Source organism: Oncorhynchus clarkii, chromosome 18 (assembly GCF_045791955.1).
Source record: "Oncorhynchus clarkii lewisi isolate Uvic-CL-2024 chromosome 18, UVic_Ocla_1.0, whole genome shotgun sequence".
In the NCBI taxonomy this organism is placed as follows: Eukaryota; Metazoa; Chordata; class Actinopteri; order Salmoniformes; family Salmonidae; genus Oncorhynchus; species Oncorhynchus clarkii.
Genome location: NC_092164.1, coordinates 30,549,988 through 30,572,073, shown reverse-complemented (window position 1 = coordinate 30,572,073; position 22,086 = coordinate 30,549,988). Strand labels below are relative to the sequence as shown.

At 41.0% G+C, this 22,086-nt stretch overlaps 3 protein-coding genes across 11 annotated transcripts in view; all 3 read left to right on the top strand.

Annotated features, from left to right (window-relative positions):
- The first annotated feature begins 3,764 nt into the window (after positions 1-3,764).
- Positions 3,765-9,096, top strand: LOC139373311 (secretory carrier-associated membrane protein 3-like). Of its 2 annotated transcripts, none has more exons than XM_071113694.1 (9): positions 3,765-4,391; positions 4,874-4,954; positions 5,284-5,409; positions 5,692-5,815; positions 6,052-6,180; positions 6,730-6,889; positions 7,011-7,112; positions 7,286-7,403; positions 8,104-9,082. In XM_071113694.1, exons 1-9 carry the CDS (start codon positions 4,338-4,340, stop codon positions 8,254-8,256), a joined length of 1,047 nt encoding a protein of 348 aa, XP_070969795.1. In that variant the 5' UTR covers positions 3,765-4,337; the 3' UTR covers positions 8,257-9,082. The 2 variants fall into 2 exon arrangements, with proteins under 2 accessions (XP_070969795.1, XP_070969796.1); XM_071113695.1 differs by having other exon boundaries at positions 3,769-4,391; positions 5,695-5,815; positions 8,104-9,096.
- Positions 9,097-10,775: 1,679 nt separating this feature from the next.
- On the top strand, positions 10,776-20,135 carry LOC139373331 (E3 ubiquitin-protein ligase RNF115-like). Of its 4 annotated transcripts, XR_011627564.1 has the most exons (10): positions 10,776-11,161; positions 12,621-12,679; positions 12,954-13,014; positions 13,115-13,350; positions 15,215-15,283; positions 15,413-15,485; positions 15,588-15,681; positions 15,979-16,094; positions 16,460-17,575; positions 19,341-20,135. XR_011627564.1 is itself a non-coding variant. In XM_071113731.1 (9 exons), exons 1-9 carry the CDS (start codon positions 11,084-11,086, stop codon positions 16,583-16,585), a joined length of 912 nt encoding a protein of 303 aa, XP_070969832.1. In that variant the 5' UTR covers positions 10,847-11,083; the 3' UTR covers positions 16,586-17,754. The 4 variants fall into 4 exon arrangements, 2 of the variants coding, with proteins under 2 accessions (XP_070969833.1, XP_070969832.1); XR_011627565.1 differs by lacking the exon at positions 15,215-15,283 and having other exon boundaries at positions 10,796-11,161; XM_071113731.1 differs by lacking the exon at positions 19,341-20,135 and having other exon boundaries at positions 10,847-11,161; positions 16,460-17,754.
- A 178-nt stretch (positions 20,136-20,313) lies between these two features.
- Positions 20,314-22,086, top strand: part of LOC139373329 (histone-lysine N-methyltransferase ASH1L-like) — a 47,503-nt gene continuing 45,730 nt past the window's right edge. Inside the window, exons 1-2 of one of the 5 annotated variants that reach the window (XM_071113726.1) lie at positions 20,329-20,487; positions 21,460-21,554. The gene's annotated coding sequence lies outside the window, so the exon portion shown is untranslated. Of the gene's footprint in view, positions 21,555-22,086 lie in introns of all 5 variants that reach the window. The other 4 variants (XM_071113727.1, XM_071113728.1, XM_071113729.1 and 1 more) reach the window with 4 other exon arrangements.

Below are 22,086 nucleotides of genomic sequence, written 5' to 3'. Positions count from 1 at the left end.
GTATACAGCATTTACTGTGATGCGGCCTCCACAGAAGTCAGAGCATTCATACTTCTTGCGCTTCAGGGAGCTGTCACACGCATCCAATAAATTGGTCTACACCGCACCACTCGTAGTGACTCAGGGCTAATTGCTATAGCCATCCAGCTCGCTTGCACAAGCAACTGACCAAGCAACCTCTTCTGAGATGCTCAAGTCCATTACCCAATGCTTGACATAGGAGCTCAGCCAAGATGGATTGAAGTAAAAAAGCCTGCACCATTTTCCCACCTGCATCTCCATCATGAGTCTCCCCATTGCTCCCCAGCAAAATTAGCCTGCATTTAGAATATTGTTTATATGTGTATTTCACACTATGTTGAGGTAAAAGTCAGAGTATAATGCTTGTATGGATGTCAACCCCAATATGTGTTCATGTCATCAATCAAATGCATTAGTTACAGTTAAAAACTACTTTGACTACCACCACCGGTTTCTGTATGCTAGCTATTTTTATATATATTTATTTTATTTTATTTCACCTTTATTTAACCAGGTAGGCTAGTTGAGAACAAGTTCTCATTTACAACTGCGACCTGGCCAAGATAAAGCAAAGCAGTGCAACACAAACAACAACACAGAGTTACACATGGAATAAACAAACATACAGTCAATAATAAAATAGAAAAAGTCTATATACAGTGTGTGCAAATGAGGTAGGATAAAGGAGGTAAGGCAATAAATAGGCCATAGTGGCGAAATAATTACAATATAGCAATTAAACACTGGAGTGATAGATGTGCAGAAGATGAGTGTGCAAGTAGAGATACTGGGGTGCAAAGGAGCAAAATAAATACAATAAATAACAGTATGGGGATGAGGTAGTTGGATGGGCTATAGATATGAGTCTCCAGCTTCTGTGATTTTTGCTATGCTATGCTATGCTACCATCTCATACGAACATGAGTTAGTATTTAGTCTCTTTTTCTAAACCTGAAAAGGGACAACTTCTAAATGTTATGCAGCGAAAACAGCCAAATATATCCAAATCGGATTTTAGTAACTACATTGTGGGCCTGTTACAATACATCAGCCATGACATATTGGATAAATATCCACTTTGTTAGATCAGATTTGTTGAATTCAGCGTCCTTCTATCCCCCACGGTCTGCATTCCATTAACCTCTTTACCACATTTATCCCCATTACCTCCCCGATCTCTTTCCAGGAGTTCAAACTAATTTTCATGTCTTCGAAATCCCTACACGAGGTATCATAAAGATGTTTATATTTGTGTTTATACTTGTTCTGATAGCCGCAATAGAGCAGGAGGAAAACTTCAAGTTCCTTGGTGTACACATCACTGACAATCTGAAATGGTCCACCCACACAGACACTGTGGTGAATAAGGTGCAACAGCGCCTCTTCAACCTCAGGAGGCTGAAGAAATGTTGCTTGGCACCTAAAACCCTCACAAACTTTTTCAGATGCACAATATTGAGAGCACTCTGTCGGGCTGTATCACCACCTGGTACAGAAACTGCACCGCCCACAACCGCATGGCTCTCCAGAGCGGAGGAAGGCCAAAAAGATCATCAAGGACAACAACCACCCGAGCCACTGCCTGTTCACCCCGCTATCATCTAGAAGGTGAGGTCAGTACAGGTGCATCAAAGCTGGGACCGAGAGACTGAAAAACAGCTTCTGAAGGCCATCAGACTGTTAAATAGCCATCACTACGCGGCTTCCACACGGTTACGTAACCCTGCACCTTAGAGGATGCGGCCCCATATATATAGACTTGAAATCAAGTCACTTTAATAATGTTTACATATTTTTGCTTTACTCATCTCATATGCATATACTGTATTCTATTCTACGGTATTTTAGTCTATGCCACTCCGACATTGCTCATGCTAATATTTATATATTCCTTAATTCCATTCTTTTACTTTTAGGTTGTGTGTATTATTAGATATTACTGCACTGTTGGAGCTAGAAACACAAGCATTTCACTACACCCGCAATAACATCTGCTAAACATGTGTATGTAACAAATACAATTTGATTTTGTCAACGTTCTCTATGTTTGTTGTCAATTAAGTGAATTTGTGTTTATACAGGATGTATATCCCCACACCTACCGTCAACCAATCATGTCAATGCGGAGCTATGCGGAGCTCTCCGCATTGTTAAAGCCAATTTATACTTGATCTGGAGGAGGGTGTGATGCAACTGCAGAGTCTCCTGGGGCACTACTGCATTGCCGCAATTGCAGAGCCTACAGAGGCACAACTGCATCGCTGTGCGTCTCCCAAATGTTGTAACAATGTGGAGGGCTCTGTATAGCCTATATAAACACAAATGTTGCTTCCTTGACAACAGCCCTGTGCTACTGCACGAAGCGCAAGAAGTATGAATGCCCTGAATTCTGCAGAGGCCGTATCACTATAAATGCTATACGACCAATGCAGACCTCAAGTTGATCATGCAACGCGTTTTTACAACATTTGGGAGGCGCAATGCATCACCATACAGAGTTTGATTTGGCATCTGCAAGACAAGGCTCTGTAATTGAGTCACACCCTCCGGATCGCATTGCTAGATCAAGCATAAAAGCCTCTGCATGGTAAATCCAACATCTGCAGTGGCTATACAGCATTTACTGTGATGCGGCCTTCACAGAAGTTTGATCATTCATACTTCTTGCACTTAGCGGAGCACAGCTGTTATGAAGGAAGTTGTCAGGGAAGTGACTTTGTTTATACAGGACCTCCCGCACCCACCTACAGTCAACCAATCATGTCAATGCGGAGCCCTCCACATTATTACAACACTTGGGAGGCGCAAGGCGATGCGTTGCGGAGCTCGATTTGGCCTTTGCAAGCCTCCAGAGGATCCACAATAGCGTCAAACACCATATGGAGCCTCAAGATCGCATAAATTGGCTTTAAATTCGTTTTTTTACAGAGCGTCTTTGAAATCTGCACTTATAACATCTTGTTCTAGGAACGCAAGTAATATCACCACACCGGCACCCAACATGAGTACAGGCACCTATTTCACCTTTTTTTTGTAATCAAGCACTGATTTCAACTATAGGATTAGGGTTAGTAATTTTATCCTACTCCTCTTTCTTTGACCCAAGGTGCAGGAGCCCGGCTCCAGGTAGCTCCAGCTCAATTCTGAGTGAACCCACAGTGGTTTTCTTTTGCCCCAGGGCTAAGGCAAATCATCAAAATCAAATCAAATGTATTTATACAGCCCTTCTTACATCAGATGATATCTCCAAGTGCTGTACAGAAACACAGCCTAAAACCCCAAACAGCAAGCAATGCACGGTGGCTAGGAAAAACTCCCTAGAAAGAACTGCAAGAACTGACCTATTAATTCAAGGAGCGACAGTGACACCCCGTGGTAGACATTTTTCTTAATTTCTCCTGGATGGAAATCTACCTCCTATCTTTTTTCACCTCTGCCATATTTTCCACTTTCCACTATCATGATTCAAACTATATAATAAATAGAGTAGTTGCGTGGAATACAGAGGGGAGAAAATGATGGCTGTGGGGCAGTATCAGAGGAGCGCACCGGACCTGTTCATTGCTACGCTACCCCCATGTGTGGCTACCACATTGGGCATAATTAAAAGCGGGGGAAATCAACGGTTTCGTGATTATTAAAGTGGCATGGATATCATCAAATGAATTGGTAAATAAAAAAATATAGACCTGTCCTTGCACTGGTCGAGGGGTTCTGCCCAACTACGCACGTGCTTCTTCTGTAGCCGCAGTCACATGACATTACTTCCTGGATCACATTTGTTTGTGCAGCGGCCAAAAACATGTTTTATTGTTATTGCAGGCAATAACAAACGGAATCTTCCAGCAAAATATGACTGAAGGAGAAACGGCGTTAAATAAAATACAAGGATATAGCTAGACAAGTCAATTAAATCAATAGATGTACATTTTCGCCAATATCTTGACAGATTGCGGTAACGTCTTCCGTCGATAACAGATACATATCCTGGCTACCGTTATCTATGTCGTTATTAGCTTGCTAGCTAGTTGCATGTGTGTTATATTTGGCGATAAATCTATAACTTAAATATATAAACAACTGGCTAGCTAGACAATGACAACCCCGATACAGACATAATATATAACCGTTTTTTTTTTGTTGCTAGGAAGCTACTGTAGCTTGCTGCTAGTAGCGAACCAAGTCCGCAGAATATAGCTAACGTTAGCTAGACAGCCTCCGAAATAACGGGAAACAGGTTGTTGGCAAACTGTTGTGTCAGTAGAAAGGTTTTCTATTTGAACTAAGCAGGACATACAGAATTGCTGTAAAGAAAAATGTCAAAATACACAAGTTTTCCGGAACCAGGCGACGACCACAACCCTTTCCAGGTGATATGATATATGGGATCGTAAAATACTTTACTTAGCTACTGTTATTGTATTCAATTTTTAGCTAACGTTACAATGTTGGTGAAAAAAATGCATGATGTTTCGCCTGTTGCACTGTAACAGACGTGCTGTTACTCATTACATGTGATGTTGCTGCTTTCTCCATGCTCTAACCCAGGCTATTCTAATGATATATCTAGTAGCTGAAAAGGTGTTTGTGTACAAAGGGCTCATTGAATGAAATAGAACATATTGATACTTACGTGGTCAAGGCCCGGTCCCAAATGGGCCCCTATTCCCTAGTAGAGCACTATTTTGATTCTACGGTTCAATGTAGTGCACCATATAGGGCCATTTAGGACGTCACCTATATAATTATAAATTATAATTAAATATTAATATATGAATAGTAATAGTAATAGGATCTCTGGCATTTATTTTATGATGTTCTGTTAGTGATGTTTATCTTGTCTGTATGTCAGGACCCTGCAGTGACTCAACACAGCAGCAACACTGAGTATGCCACACTGGATCTTTACAACCCATTTGACAATAAAAATGGGGTAAGAGATGTGTAGTTAGCTTTGTGTTTGTGTCAGAATATGAATGCTTTGGAGATTCAGTATATGCAGTAATAGTAATGCAGTATGGTAATAATGCATACAGGAGTATATAGGCTAGCTGTGTGGCATCTTTCCGCATAGATGTGCTTTGGCAGAGTAGCAGGAATGCCACTACATTCCAAACAATTGGACATGGTAACATGCCACGATGCTCCACTCCCATACAGAGTTGTTTGGACATATGCTCTATAGCCACTCTTTGCTTGTGGTCATTATAAACGTTATTGGTAATGATATAGGTTGATTTCTTGTTTTAATCCACTCTCTAGCCCCCACCACCAGCCTATGCAGCAACTGCACCATCCGCCCCCCAACCTGTTGTTCCTGCAACAACCCCACCCAACAGGACTACACCCACAGAGCCCCGCAACTATGGCACCTCCTTCACCCCCCAGGTACTTGTTCCATATGTATTAGACAATTATCAGGAGTCACCTGTGCAGGTTATAGAATTAACTTCATACAGCTAGAAATAATACTCATAGACAAGCAACTCATATTTCTGTATGATAATTACATTTCCAGATGTTTATTTACTAGCTTGACATGGAGCACCTGAACTTATCAGACTAATTTCTACGAAATCAAGTTCAACTTCTGTATTTCTACTAAGGTACATGGAGCTATATTCAGCTCTGCATTAAAGCCTGACGTTTTCCTTCTCTCTCTCTCTTTAGCAGACCGCGGTCAACGCCACCACAGCAGAGCTCCTGAGAAAGCAGGAAGAGCTTGAGAAGAAAGCCCGCGAGCTGGAGAGGAGGGAGAGGGAGCTGGACTCACACGCCCTCGGCCCTGGAGCCAGTAAGAGAGGGAGATGGTGGTCGTGATGATGATGATAGAGATTGGTTTGAGAGAAAAAAAAGTGGATCAATGAGTCTGATATGAAATGATTGATGGGTGGGGGGAGGGTGTTAATAAAGGAAGGATTGGATTACTGTATACTGGTTCCTAACTGCACATGTCTCATTGGGAAACAAAGATTGCTCCCATTGCTGAATCATTTGAAGTAACACTCTCTTCCCCCATCTCTCTGTCAGCTCGTCAGAATAACTGGCCTCCCTTGCCCACTTTCTGCCCTGTGGGACCCTGCTTCTACCAAGACATCAACATGGAGATCAGCCAGAGCTTCCAACACACTGTCTCCATCATGTATTACTACTGGATGTGTAAGTTTCCCTGTCTGTGCCTGGCTGTCTGTCTGGTGAAGTCATCTGTAACACTTCCATGAAAGAATGATGATTAGAATAATGCTTAGATTAAATGTTTTATGCCAATGTTAAGCACTTTAAGAATGTTACCTAATACTTAATGACACTGTTAAAATGTAGAGATTTCTCAAATTAATTTACACCAATTTGGAAGTGATACATTAATCACAAGGTGTACCTGTGTGCGTTCAGTGTACCAATGTAACTATCTCTTTATCCCTTTCCCTTCCAATGCAACTCTAAAGTGCTCTAGTATCCAAACTACAGTTCTGACCTCCCTATCTTTCTCTTCTTATTTTGCCTACATACCTATCCATCCCTTCATCTCTGGTCTGCATCTCTGTCACCTACCCTCTCATTTCTCTTTACCCCCTATTCTCAACCTTTCCCCCTTCACTTTCTTTCTCCCCATCACTTTTCATGCTCTCATCCACTCCCCTCTCTCACTCCCTCATTTCAACCATCCTACACTCTTCCTTTTGTCTTCTTTCTCTCCCCCTCTCCTAGTCACAGCCTGCACACTGGCGTTTAACTTAATTTCCTGCCTGAGTCTGTTCTGTGTGGAGCCTTCTGGTGGTGTTGGGCTGGGCCTGGCCATCCTCTGGGTCCTCCTTTTCACCCCCTGCTCCTTTGTCTGCTGGTACAGGCCTGTGTACAAAGCCTTCAGGTGTGTACTATTGCACATTTCCAATTTAGGGGCTTGTCATTACAAAACAGACATGATATATTTAGGTTCCCTCTTGATATCAGGTTACAGTGAACCTATGAATGCATTATTTTTCTTTCAGGAGTGACAGCTCCTTCAACTTCTTCGCCTTCTTCTTCATTTTTTTCGTCCAAGTGATCTTCTACGTCATCATGACCATTGGCATTCCTGGTTGGGGTTTCAGGTATGTGCCACAAACAAGCCAACCATATTACAATTACTATATCTTTACTGTATTACATCTCCTATACAGTACATTCCTCATACACCTATCCTTCACACTCCCCCTGTCTCTATTCGTCTTCTATCTTTGTGACTGTCTCTCTCTCTTTCCCTCCTTGTCTCTGTTCCACTCAGTGGCTGGATTGTGAGTCTGGCTGCTCTGAAGACTAGCGTGCCTGTTGGTGTGATCATGATGCTCAATGCCATCCTATTCACTGCCCAGGCTGCCATGGGGGTCGTCTTGCTCAAGCGGGTAAATTTTAAATGAAGGCGAGGGAGGGGAATTTAGACAGTTTTAACCAGACTAAAGGGTATTGTATGCTAGGGCAAATCAGGACAGTGTGGAGTAATTACAGTAGGTAGACAATGGCTTGGAATTAGGTACAACATGGGGGAGCAAGGAAAAGGATGAGGGTAAAAAGGCTACAACATATACATCTAGCTTCTCACATCTTTTTCATCTTGACCCAGTATGTCAATAAACATTTAGAATTGTCCACAGAACTTAGAGTAATTGTTTTGAATTTTAAGAGTATTATTTACATTATTGTTTTAAGATTGATGGCGAGTAGGGTGTTGAGGTATGGGCAATTCCACGGCAACAGTGATTCTGAGACTACGATTCTTCACTCTAAAAAGGAATGTCAAACAAAAAAAGAATGATTGCAAAGTTAAACAAACCATGGAACTATATGCACTAGGACTACTTTTAACAATTTCCACTGTTTGTCCCGTCATTCTGTTACCAAACTTTGCATCTGCGCTGTTCTTGTAAAATGTTTAGTGGAAATTGTTAAAAGTAGTCATTGTTCATAGTATGGTTTGTTTAACTTTGTAATCATTGTCTTTTGTTTGACATGCATATTAAAGTGAAAAACTGAGTCTGTGTCACTGTTACTGTGGAATTGCCCATATGTATCATGTATTAAAGCCTGTCTTCCTCTCCCCTCCAGGTCCACTCTCTGTACAGGCAGACCGGTGCTAGCTTCGTGAAGGCCCAGGCTGAGTTTGCCACTGGAGTGATGTCCAATCAGGCTGTACGCCAGGCAGCTGCCAACGCCACTGCTTCTGCAGCTCAGGGGGCCTTTACTGGTGCAGCTCGGTAGAGAGAGGGAAGGCAAGCAAGTAGGGCAAGGGAGCTAGTAGAGAGCGAGAGAGGGGTAGGTACAGTATGTATGAGGGTGTATAGTACAAAAGAAGTAGGCAAGACTCAGGTGTTTTGATAAATTGTTTTGTCAAAGTAGGTGAAAGGGCTGGGACTTGAGTTTGTGATGGATGCACAGAAGTGATGCTCCATATTTAACAGCCGAACGGTTCAATTATCTGTGGCCAATGCTATTATGGTTGCTAACGTGAGCTCCAAAAAGTCAATTGTCTTGATATCCCAAATGAGAATGCCTACCTATTTACACACACTATCTTTGCCAAAATCACAACTGTAAATGAGAAAAACACAATGTTTTGGGTTGTAATATTATTGCTATTATTATGTTATGTTGATGCTGTATTTGGTTGTCATGGTCGCCATTGTTCTTTCTTGGTTTTAATAAAAATCAGTTGATATGCTCAATATTTCTACTTCCCTTTGGTCACTTCACCAATACAGTATCATTAGTCATGTCAGCAGCCTAACCTAAAATAGTGTATGTGTAGGCCTATTACGTCTAAGACTAATAAAGGCAGAGCGGGTTTTTCAGTGTTGTATATAATGTAGAGTTTCTGAAAACCTCTTCAATGGACTGATAAAGATGTACTTTAGTCTTCCCTACAAACTCCTGGGAAACTACATCAATGATGCATTTCTTGCTTTTAGTCATCACTTCTGTTATTTCTGTAACTTGTGTTTAATATACTGAGCAAAAATATAAACGCAACATGTAAAGTGTTGGTCCCATGTTTCTTGAGCTGAAATAAAATATTCCAGATATGTTCCATTTGCACAAAAAGCTTATTTCTCTAAAATGTGCACATTTGTTTACATCCCTGTTAGTGAGCATTTCTCCTTTGCCAAGACAATCCATCCACCTGACAGGTGTGGCATATCAAGAAGCTGATTACACAGCATGATCATTACATAGGTGTTCCTTGTGCTGGGGGAAAAAGGCCACTCTAAAATGTGCAGTTTTGTCATGTAACACAATACCACAGAGGTCTCCCAGTTTTGAAGGAGTGTGCAATTGGCATGTTGACTGCAGGAATGTCCACCAGGGCTGTTGCCACAGAATCTAATGTTAATTTCTCTACCATAAACTGCCTCCAATGTCATTTTAGAGATTTTGGCAGTACGTCCAACCTGGCCACACAACAGCAGACCACGTGTAACCACGCCAGCCCTGGACCTCCACATCCGGCTTCTTCTTGGACTGTGACCAGCCACCCGGACAGCTGATGAAACTGGGTTAGCAACCAAAGAATTTCTGCTCAAACTGTCAGAAACCGTCTCATGGAAGCTCATCTGTGTGCTCGTCTTCCTCATCAGGGTTTTGACTTAACTGCAGTTCCGCATAGTAACCAACTTAAGTGGGCAAATGCTGATCTTCGATAGCCACTGGCATGCTGGAAAAGTGTGCTCTTCACGTATTAATCCTGGTTTCAACTGTACCGGACAGATGGCAGACAGCGTGTATGGCGTCATTTGGGCGAGTGATTTACTGATGTCAACGCTGTGAACAGTGCCCTGTGGGGTCATGGTATCGGCAGTCATAAGCTACGGACAATGAACACAATTGCATTTTATCAATGGCAATTTGAATGCACAGAGATACCGTGATGAGATCCTGAGACCCATTGTCCTGCCATTCATCCGCCGACCATCACCTCATGTAGCAAGAATCTGTACACAATTCCTGGAAGCTGAAAATGTAACATTTCTTCCATGAAGAAATCACCAGACATGTCACCCATTGAGCATGTTAGGGATGCTCTGAATCAATGTGTACTACAACGTATTCCAGTTCCCGCCATTATCCAGCAACTTCGAACCGCCATTGAAGAGGAGTGCAACAAAATTCCACAGGCCACAAACAGCCTGATGAACTCTATTTGAAGGAGATGTCTTGCTGCATGAGGCAAATGGTGGTCACCAGATACTGACTGGTTTTCTGATCCATGCCCCTACCTTTTTTTAAAGGTATACATATCTGTATTCCCGGTCATGTGAATTCCATAGATTAGGGCCTCATTTATTTATTTAAATTAACTGATTTCCTTATTAACTGTAACTCAGTCAAATCTTTAAAATTGTTGCATGTTGCGTTTATTTTTGTTCAGAGTACTTTAAGGGCCAGTTTACCTGAAACCAAATCCTGGACTAAAAAGCATGCTCAATGGACAATCTCCATTGAAATCTTTTTTTTAGTCCACGACTACTAAACTTCAACTGTGACGTTAAAAACTGTTTTTATTTTACCAGTACATTCTGTTGTTTTGGATAGTCTCATTGGTTGGCCTGTCATGTAGCATACAACTGCAGATTTTGCTTCAGCTATTTCTTTCGAGAATCAGTCTTGTGGTCATTGGTGCAACAAGTGAAATCGGTTCTGTATTTACATGTCATACATACAGTTTATTGGCACAATTTTTTGGTTGTAAATGTTGACGGGACCCTTAGCCCTATGTATAACCTAGGTTATTGCAACATTGGTTAGAAGATAGCTGCAATAATCTCAAATAACAACACTTGGTTGAAATTTGAGCAGTATACATTTGATATGTATCACCTCAGGGAAATAAGATTGGAGCAGTCAGAACAATATGTTCACTAGCAAATGTGAATTTGGGAAAATATCTTGAACAAATGGTAGCCTATAGTAAAAAATAAAAAATAAACTATCCTATGGACTGGACTGACATGACCCTACTGACAAATGTCCTTACGCCTTCCGTCGGCTTGAGCTACCATACAGACGTCAGTGACTGTATGCTACCGTGAAGATGGCGGAGGCTGCGGCGGCACCACAACACCGTTTTTTCTGTCACTGTTGTAAAGGTGAAATCGACCCTAAACTCCCGGTGAGTTGACATAAGTGATTTTCTTCCTTCATTTCCCGTCCGGTTCTGGACCGACGTTTCTGTATCAGTATTAGCTAGCAACGCCTCCCGATATATATTCTAAGAAAATAAACATTTTGTATCTGAAACTGAATGTGATTGATAGAATATTGTCATTACTAAAATACAACGTTATAAGTGTTGTTGCATGGAGTGCGCGCCTTTAGATAGATTGGTTGTTGCGAAGAAATCTGGTGATCCAAGTTTTGGGTTTGCTTCGTTGCCATATTTAGAAGCACTGCTCGTAGTCGCAAGTGTCAACTGCATGTGAAAAACATTATTGCCGCGTTCAAGTAATAGTCGGAAATATGAAACTCGGAAATTTCCAAGTCGCCAACTGGTTGAACTCAGCTCGTGTAGGCTACTACAAACAGTTAGCAAGTCTGATATTTCTAAGTTTTCTAGTTCCGACTAGCATGTGAACGCGACATTTGCATGGAAGGGGATGGTGCTGTGGCAGGCAGGGTGTCTCTTTTCGGCACACCACCAGGCGCACCAGCGCGTTTGTCGAGCAGCTGACACAGTGTTTTTTTTTACGTTGACATGAACGCGCATCTTGACGTAGTGCACTTGATACCGCCAAGTGTGTTCCTTTTGTATTCTTATGTTATGTAAGGGGCGCAACTTTCACTGGGGATGGGGACATGTCCCCCCGAATTCTGAAATTGCATTTTTGTCCCACCCAGTTTTATTATTGGAATGTGATACAAAACGTGACAATGGTGTGCTTTAGTACCATGCGGACGCCCCTGAGCGACTGGATAAAAAATGTATAACAATTATTATGCCCTCCCCACTTCTAAAACCAAAGTTGCACCCCTGTGTTATGTCATCATGATTTGAAATAAATAAAATATCAAATCAAATGTTATTGGTCACATACACATATTTAGCAGATGTTATTGCAGGTGTAGCGAAATGCTTGTGTTCCTAGATCCAACAATGCGGTAGGATCTTAACAGTGCAGTAGTATCTAAAAATGCTTCACAACAATACACACAAATCTAAAAGTCAAATAATGTAATTAATAAATAAATAAATATTAGATCGAGCAATGTCGAAGTGGCATTGACTAAAATACAGTAGAATAGAAATCAGAAAATAAACATGAGATGAGTAATGCAGTATGTACACATTATTTGAACATTATTAAAGTGGCCAGTGATTCCAAGTCTCACTTTCATGCACTTGGCTCAGGCTGAAATGTTTTTTACAGGTTGTCAGGTCAGTGTAGTTTGTGTTTTTATATTACTACAGGTCGTGTTGACAAATACAGTCAGTACTTTTTAATTGTCTTAGTTTTAATGAAATGAAGTATATACACTGAGTGTACAAAACATGAGTACCCTGATATCGGGGAATTTGTGCCATTCTGAAATAGACAAATAGAGCAAATAGAAATTGCATTTTTTCTCTCAAGGAATTCACATGCCCCAGGTGTGAGTCCGATTTCATTGAGGAGGTGACAGAAGACTCCAGGTAAAGTGTTCAAATCTGTGCTGTTTGTTTGCGTGCTGTTCTGCTTATAGTATAGTATAGGGGCCTATACTGGACTTGCAATATCGTACTATTTTAGGTACAGTACTATTTTAGGTACAGTATTATGTGCAATTTCAGTTTCTGATATATCTGATATAATAATATACAGTACATTAGACTTATTAAATGAAAATAGTTTTACTTAAAAAAATATTGTATTTGCATTTCTCTTAATGTATTAATTTCCAATAATTGAAATATCTTTGTCTTTCAGTCTCTTGGAGAACAGCAGCACTGCAGAGGCCAATGATGATGCAGGCACACTCTTTTCAGAGGTACCTGAATGTCATCCCAAAATCTCTTTGTCTTTTTCTATCCTTTTCCCCTGTCTTCAACTTGAATCTGAATGTACTGGTTTGCTCTCCTTCCTCCAAGCTGTGGCAGCTGCTGTTTATGGAACACTCTGCTCTTCTCTCGGACCCCTCCACCTCTGAGTCTGAGTCTGACCAGAGCCATCTACAGGCTGCCGCAGTGGAGGGAGACGTAGAGGGCCCTTCTGAAGTGCCTGTGGCCTCTGTGGGAGGCACAGATCCTTTAGTGCCTGAACCGGAACGCCCCTCTCGTCCGCCTAGCCAGGGGAGGCGACAGTCCCACACGCCAGCAGTGGAGGGGTTAGTGGAGATGACCAATTACTTATCACTGATCTTGATCTGTCTACAGTGTAACGTCATTACCTTTATCCACTCACTCTCTATGAGCTACCTTTCATGGTTTTGCCCCATGCCAAAAGGCCCAGGCAGGTATAGCTGATGGCTTTTATTTCACTTGGACGTCAAGGCTTTTATTTCACTTGGACGTCAAAATCAAATCAAATTTATTTATATAGCCCTTCGTACATCAGCTGATATCTCAAAGTGCTGTACAGAAACCCAGCCTAAAACCCCAAACAGCAAGCAATGCAGGTGTAGAAGCACGTGGCACAAGCCACCTTAGTGGCAACGACCACTGATTTTGCAATGTTATCTAGCTCTCCATGTCAGTTTTTAGGAAGCTATTCTCACTCGACTCAAGGGCCTGTATTGATATTGAGACATTGTACTGTTGTATAATAACATCCTATAACATGATTAGACTAATTGTGTTATATAATCAAAGTGGTCCAAAATGAAGTATTTCCCTTCAGTTTATCACAGAATATCATTTCACATATTAACAACAATATATTTCAAACATTATTAAACTATTTGGTCCTAAAAGCTATTATGTTATTTCACTGTAACCACATAATTCTATTACATTATATTACATTGTTATCACAATCAAGTAGGTATTCTCTTTCTACAGGGTCTTCAGAAAGTATTCATACCCCTTTAATTATTCCCCATTTTGTTGTGTTACAGCCTGAATTCAAAATGGATTAAATATAGATTTTTTTCTCACCCATCTGAACACAAAACCCATCAGTGAAAACATGTTTTTAGAAATGTTTGCAATTGTAATGAAATACAGAAATATTGTATCTCATTTATATAGGTATTCACACCCCTGCCAATACATGTTAGAATCACCTTTGGCAGCGATTACATCTGTGAGTCTTTCTGTGTAAGTCCCTAAGACTTATTTGCACATTATTCTTTTAAAAATTCTTCAAGCTCTGTCAAGTTGGTTGTGGATCATTGCTGGACAGCCATTTTCAAGTCTTACCATACAGTTTCAAGCCGATTTGAATAAAAACGACAACTAGGCCACTCAGGAACATTCAATGTCGTCTTGGTAAGCAACTCCAGTGTATATTTGACCTTGTGTTTTAGGTTATTGCCCTGCTAAAAGGTGAATTTGTCTCCCATTGTCTGAACCAGGTTTTCCTCTAGGAATTTGCTTGTGCTTAGCTCTATTTTTATTTAAAAACAACTCCCTAGTCCTTGATAACGTGACGCAGGCACCTCCAATATTGAAAATATGAAGAGTGGTACTCAGTGATGTGTTAGATTTGTACAGAGATGAGGTAGTCATTCAAAAATCATGTCAAACTATTATTGCACACAGAGTGAGTCCATGCAACTTATGTGACTTGTTAAGGGGCGGCATGTAGCCTAGTGGTTAGAGCGTTGGACTAGTAACCGGAAGGTTCAATCCCCCGAGCTGACAAGGTACAAATCTGTCGTTCTGCCCCTGAACAGGCAGTTAACCCACTGTTCCTAGGCCGTCATTGAAAATAAGAATTTGTTCTTATTCTTGCCTAGTTAAATAAAGGTAAAAAAAATAAATAAAAAAAAACATTTTTACTCCTGAGCTTAAATTGCCATAACAAAGGGGTGGAATACTTATTGAATCAAGACATTTCATCTTTTCATTTTTAAATAATCTAATAAAAATATAATTCCACTTTGACATTATGGGGTATTGTCAGTGACACAATCTCAATTTAATCCATTTTAAATTCCGTCTGTAACACAAAATGTGGAAAATGTCTTGGGGTGTTCTTAAGGCACTGTATGTGCAAAATAGATTAAATCTCTCTGCCTATTTCTTTAGTATTGTGCAGCAGTTTTTGGCTGGTCTGTTTGCCAACAATGGAAATCCAGGCATCGCACCAGCTGCACTGTAAATAAGTATTTTTCAAATCTCATAATTATTATTCTAATTACTTTGACTCTTTCAAGGCATGTTAAGCATCTCTCTCTCTCTCTCTCTCTCTCTCTCTCTGTCTATCTCTCACTCACTCACTCTCAGGTCTGGCATGCTCCATTCAAATCCAGGGGACTATGCCTGGGGTCAGGGAGGTCTAGACGCAGTTATCACAGAGGTCAGTGCTCTAACCAGGCGCAAAATCCATGCTTTAATCATGGCAGCACGCTGAGTCACAATCTGTCTCTGTTTCTTCAATTCTCAATTTCCTCCACTCTAGTTGTTAGGTCAGTTTGAGGGCACAGGTCCACCTCCTGCAGAGAAGGAGATGATCTCATCCCTCCCCACAGTCAACGTCTCTCAAGAACAGACAGGTGTGTTCCAACCAAGCTGCAACACCAAACCCATAGGCTACCACTCACAGCATTTATGGGAATGGAGGGTGTGGATCTTGCTCAGTAGTAGTGTACAGTATACCACCTGCAAAATAGATTCTCAAAATGGTGACAATATTTTGTTTTATTCTGAAAAATAAAAGGTGAGGTGGTATTTACCCAGATAAGCACCCCATTCAGAAGCCTTTTAGGAATGCCGGCACTACTAGTCAATGTTCACTCTCTTTATTCTAAAATGAACACAATTAATGAACCCCCCTCATGCCTCTTTCTCAGATAGCAGACTGGAGTGTCCAGTATGTAGGGAGGAGTACTCCATGGGAGAGTCTGTCAAACAGCTGCCCTGCCTCCATTATTTCCACAGTGACTGCATAGTGCCATGGCTTGAACTGGTAAGCAGGGGAATGGTTGACTGGTGGAGTTTACAACACCACTGTATTTCATTTGTCATGGAAGGTTAGTGAGTGTGTCACTGGGGTCACATATACTGTCTTGAGGTAGGGTATTTGGTTATATTGTTCTGGGGGTAACCGTGTGCCGCACACAAAGGGGTGGTTTCCTGGACCCAGATTAAGCCTAATTCTGGACTAAAATGCAAGATCAATGGAAAATCTCCATTGAAAGCACTTTTTAGTCCAGGATAAGGCTTAATCTGTGCCCGGGAAACTGTCCCACAGTGCCCAGAAGTATTGAGACTTGACTTGTAATGTTAAGCATGTTTTGTCACATCTCACGTTTTTTTGTATCTCTCCCACAGCACGATACCTGTCCTGTGTGTCGTAAAAGTCTTGACGGCGTCGACCAGAGCATCCAGCCCACACCAGAACCCCCAGAGCCCCTCTCCATCAGGACAGACCCTCAGGAGGAGAGACAGGCTATTTGAGGATTTAGGCCTCCCTCTCTTCGACCTGTCTGGCATCTCTTCTTCCCTTTACTCCTGAACGAGGCTCATCTCTATCCTCATGCCTCGTCTTTGACCATGCGTTTATTGAAGAGACATATTTCAATTCAACTGTGCCTCATTGTCAAAATTCAACTCTCCTCAAACATTCACTTCACAATGCATTTACTAGGGAACTTTGTTTGACTTTAGAAAGTTCCAATATGCCTGCAGTATCCAACTGTTTTCTGACAAAATGTTATGGATTTGATTTGTCCCTTCGTAGGGTATTTCCCCCAGTGTTCTGATTGGCTCTCATTTTGTATTCAAACCACATGAACTGACATCCTTGAGCCACAGAGAAGTGACAAATGTGATGAAATTAGATAAATTGGGGAAAATCCTAAAAGGTGAGCTGAACTCACTCTCTTGCGTTGAAGCTCTGGGTTAGATCATTTGCCCACTGTTCTCGCTGACATCTTTGGTTGCATCCCAATAATCTCTCCTTTCTCCTGAAGGGTACACTTGTTCACTTCATGGATTTGAAAGGAAATGACTGGTATATGGAAACTCCTTCCAGTCCATGCATGCTACACAAATCCAATGCTTTCACATTTGTGGGGACTAGTGAACGAGTGCACACTTCCGTAGGAAGGAGAGGTTATTGCAGATTCAAATAATCAAAGCTGGATGAGTAGTTGATTATTTGAGGGCAAAAACCAAAACGTGCACCCCTTGGGGTCCCCAGCACCGAGTTTGGGAAACCCTGGGTTATTGGAATGAAAACACTGAGAATCACAATTGCATACTCCTCACTTCCTCTCTCCTCACCTCCTTATCGAAACCCATTGGAGGAGGTCAGAGGGGCGGGACATCTGGCTTTCTCATCCAATGGGTGTTGAGGAGGCGAGGAGATGACGCGAGGAGTACGCAATTCAAATTCTCCCGTCTCCCGCTTCCTCTTAATCTCACATAGCAGTATTTGTTAATAATGTCCACCTCTCTTTATGGCCCCTATTAAACCCTAATACTTTGTCCTTTACACTATCCACCTCCTTCATGTTCTAACTTTATGCACTTTTCTAATGCATTAGTATTTTGCCTCTTTCAATCATTCTGTTTTTAATACGTACAAGTCACAGCAAAATAATAAATATGTTTTTAGTATTTGACATATTATGATGGGCCTATATATGTATTGGTATGTATATATGATATATGTATATATGTGTATATACATGTAGAGTACCAGTCAAAAGTTTGGACACACCTACTCATTTAAGGGTTTTTCTTTATTTTGACTATTTTCTACATTTTAGAATAGTGAAGACATCAAAACTATGAAAAAACACATATGGAATTATGTAGTAACCAAGAAGTGTTAAACAAATCCAAATATATTTTAGATTTGACATTCTTCAAAGTAGCCACCCTTTGCCTTGATGACAGCTTTGCACACTCTTGGCATTCTCTCAACCAGCTTCATGAGGTAGTCACCTGGAATGCATTTCAATTAACAGGTGTGCCTTGTTAATTTGTGGAACCTTTTTTCCTTCTAAATTGGTGTTTAAGCCAATCAGTTGTGTTGTGACAAGGTAGGGGTGGTATACAGAAGATAGCCCTATTTGGTAAAAGACCAAGTCCATATTATGGCAAGAACAGCTCAAATAAACAAAGAGAAACGACAGTCCATCAGTCCAACTTTGAAAGTTTCAAAAGCTCCAAGTGCAGTCACAAAAACCATCAAGCGCTATGATGAAACTGGCTCTCATGAGGACCGCCACAGGAAAGGAAAATCCAGAGTTACCTCTGCTGCAGAGGATAAGTTCATTAGAGTTACCAGCCTCAGAAATTGCAGCTCAAATAAATGTTTCACAGAGTTCAATTAACAGACACATCTAAACATCAACTGTTCAGAGGAAACTGCGTTAATCAGGCCTTCATGGTTGAATTGCTGCAAACAAACCACTAATAAAGGACACCAATAAGAAGAAGAGACTTGCTTGGGCCAAGAAACACAAGCAATGGACATTAAACTGGTGGAAATCTGTCCTTGGTCTGATGAGTTCAAATTTGAAATGATTAGATCCAACCGCCATGTCTTTGTGAAACGCAGAGTAGGTGAATGGATGATCTCCGCATGTGTGGTTCCCACCGTGAAGCATGGAGGAGGAGGTGTGGTGGTGTGGGGCTGCTTTGCTGGTGACACTGTCTGTGATTTATTTAGAATTCAATGCACACTTAACCACCATGGCTTCCACAGCATTCTGCAGCGATACACCATCCCATCTTGTTTTCACTTAGTTGGACTATCCTTTGACTTTCAACAGGACAATGACCCAACACACCTCCAGGTTGTGTAAGGGCTATTTGACCAAGAAGAAGAGTGATGGAGTGCTGCATCAGATGACCTGGCCTCCACAATCACCTGACCTCAACCCAATTGAGATGGTTTGGGATGAGTTGGCCCACAGAGTGAAGGTAAAGCAGCCAACAAGTGCTCAGCATATGTGGGAACTCCTTCAGGACTGTTGGAAAATCATTCCAGGTGAAGCTGGTTGAGATAATGCCAAGAGTGTACAAAGCTATCATCAAGGCAAAGGGTGGCAACTTTGAAGAATCTAAAATATATTTTTGTTTAACACGTTTTTGGTTACTACATGATTCCATGTGTTATTTCATAATTTGGATGTCTTGACTATTATTTTACAATGTAGAAAATAGTTTAAAAAAATAAAGAAAACTCTTGAATGAGTAGGTGTGTCCAAACTTTTGACTGGTACTGTGTATGTTTGTTAACGAATACATCCGACTGGCAATGAGGTGATAAGATTGAAGATAATAAAAATGGTCAAATTCATAAAGCAGGAGTGAAAAGCAGTGTCATTGAATACCACATGTCCTTCACTCTACCCATTGAGCGCCTAGTCCCAGATAATGTCCCAAATGGCACCTAATTCTCTACACAGTGCACAACTTTTGCTCAGGGTCCATAAAGGCCATCTCCCAGTCCTGCTTATTTTAAGACAAGGACCAATGATAAGCAAGAGTTTGCATGATCGAACTAAATTGACAAATTAAAATTGGATTAAACGCTTTCTAAATTTTTAACAAAGGCAACTGGATTATAATTCTAAATAGACAGATTTACATCCCGCCTCTAAATTTGAGTCCCACGGGAGTCTAGACGCTTAATTTTGGATAAACATATCCAAGAGCGCACACAAACACTGCCTTTCGTTTTCTCGTGCAAGGTTGTCAATTATGCATAATAATAGGTCAATTAGGGTATATTCCACAGAGACAACATGAAAGTTGAATCTCTTCTTCCAGTTCACGTAGTGCATTGATACGCCGTTGTTGCAGCAGTTCTTAATTTCACTTTCAGAATCAAAAGACAAAAATCAAATAATAGGGGCATTTTGTGTAACACCGCCTGGAGAAAGTGTCTAGTAGCCTACCATACGACCTCTGCCTCCTCCCTCCCAGGTTCGCATTAGATAACACAGGCACAAAGTAAATAGCCTATATTGTAAAAATCTTTGAAAAAAAATGTGTTTTTTGGTCTTCATTTCGGGTTAGTCATAAGGCTAGCAGTGTGGTTAGGCTTAGGTTTAAAATCCGATTTTAAAAAGATAAATTGTAGAAATGTATATTTTTGGCGGGGTTCATGACTTTATGTCTGTCTTAACTAGTGACGACCCTCACCCCGCTGCCCGTCTCGTTCCCTCCCTCCATGTGTGACTGAGAATGCCCGTGTTGTACTGACATAAACTATACGGGCTTAGCAGACATGGAGGCCCGATTAATGACCGAGGCCCATTCCGACACGTCTCGGCTCAGCTAACGTTGTGTTGGAGAAGAGTCCAGTCGTGTTTGGGGATATCAAAGATACCAATTGCTGTGTGAGGAAAAAAAACGTCGAGGGGGAAGAAATAGAGGGAGATCCATTTCGGGTCTCTTGATTCAACGCAGCCGCCATTTTGTTGACAGTTCGTGTTTTTTTTTATAACGTACACAGCGCTGCATCTATTTTATTTAAATCTATCTGCTTCCTTAAATATTGCTAGCCTCTTTGCTATTGGATTTGTCTTTACTCCTTCGATAGAAGACTATTCTAAGGCATGTCTTAACTAGCTGACTTGCTAGCTTGTTAGCAATAGTCATGTAATTGCATCGTTAGCCGTCATAGTTTAGCTTCAGCTACAAAGCTAGCACGAGTGGCTAAGCGAAAATGACAGGTTATTCAGTTATTTGGTTTAGTTTGTTTTTCCTTATTCGTGAACTTTATGAAACAAAACGGAGACTATCAAATGATGTAACACTGTCAGATGGATACATTTCCTACAAGTACGGCCACGTTGCTAGAAATCCAAGTTATCATAGCAAGGCAGCCCAGATGATGGCTTGCTAGTGAGCACCATTGATACAATGTAACATAGGTTATTATTGGACGACAGATAAATAGCTTGTTACATACAACATTTACATCGTTCTCTTTGAATGTATACATTGTATCAAGTCACTACCGCACGGCAATATTTTGTTACCTCGTTCCAAAAATTGTTTTTTCTAGAATTGGTAATAATGTATCGTTTTTTGGCGTCTGTCTAATAACTTTATGTTTTTGGTTATTTTTCTCTTGTAAGCAACATTCTCATGCGTTATGACGTCGGTTGGGGTCACTGCTAAACTATAACTACAATATTAGCTTGTTAGCTATTTAGTAATAGCAGTGCTATTAACAAGTCGAAACGTTCGCAGTTGATGCAAAAGAGTTTGAAATGGGTACATGTCTGAATTCATAATTGATCTCCCAAAATCGGAATGGAGGTATAATTTTGACATTTCTGTCATCTGCGTTTTTGACAAATCAGCAGTTGGGAACATAAATACTGTGGCGACCATGTTGATACGCACGAAGGGAGGATTTTGATCCACATAATGTGAACACTGTTGTACTCCTACGGAGGTGAGTGGATGCATAATGTGAAAGATTTAGCGACTATTGTAGATGTTGATATTGTCAATCCATAAGGTCAATCTTTATTATGCAATACGTGTTTTGATGGATAGCTCTTGGGCTCACAATTCCCCCACACCCATCGTTACAGCGCATAACGATCAAACGTTATTGCACGAGGTGATTTGATATTGTAAAGAGGTGTTCGGCCCTTTTACATTGCACGTATTTGTAAATCAAATTAACATAAATCGTCACAAGGATATGTTTTGAAACCGTGTTAGGCTATTTGCGAAGGATTAATGTTATCCAGAATCCTTGGGACGTTCGTACCCGAACCATAACCCGTATCTAACCCTAACCATTTTCAACTTCAACGGGGTAGGGAAGTCTCAATGATCCCGGATAGCAAGGACCATTTGCGATGTGGATGTGTTGATATGGCCAAGCGATGTTGAAAATGGACAATCTTAATAATTTTAACTCCGTCGTTACAGTATGTGTAGCAAGGCTATCTATAGTTTACTAGTAGGTTAAAGGG

Excerpts from the sequence above, each read along its gene's own strand:
- LOC139373311 (XM_071113694.1), top strand. The coding sequence starts at position 4,338 with ATGTCAAAATACACAAGTTTTCCGGAACCAGGCGACGACCACAACCCT. Across the intron at positions 6,890-7,010 it reads CCTGTGTACAAAGCCTTCAG|GAGTGACAGCTCCTTCAACT; the intron begins GTGTGTACTATT and ends TTTTTCTTTCAG. Across the intron at positions 7,404-8,103 it reads GGGTCGTCTTGCTCAAGCGG|GTCCACTCTCTGTACAGGCA; the intron begins GTAAATTTTAAA and ends TCTCCCCTCCAG.
- LOC139373331 (XM_071113731.1), top strand. The coding sequence starts at position 11,084 with ATGGCGGAGGCTGCGGCGGCACCACAACACCGTTTTTTCTGTCACTGT. Across the intron at positions 12,680-12,953 it reads GAGGTGACAGAAGACTCCAG|TCTCTTGGAGAACAGCAGCA; the intron begins GTAAAGTGTTCA and ends TTTGTCTTTCAG. Across the intron at positions 16,095-16,459 it reads TAGTGCCATGGCTTGAACTG|CACGATACCTGTCCTGTGTG; the intron begins GTAAGCAGGGGA and ends TCTCTCCCACAG.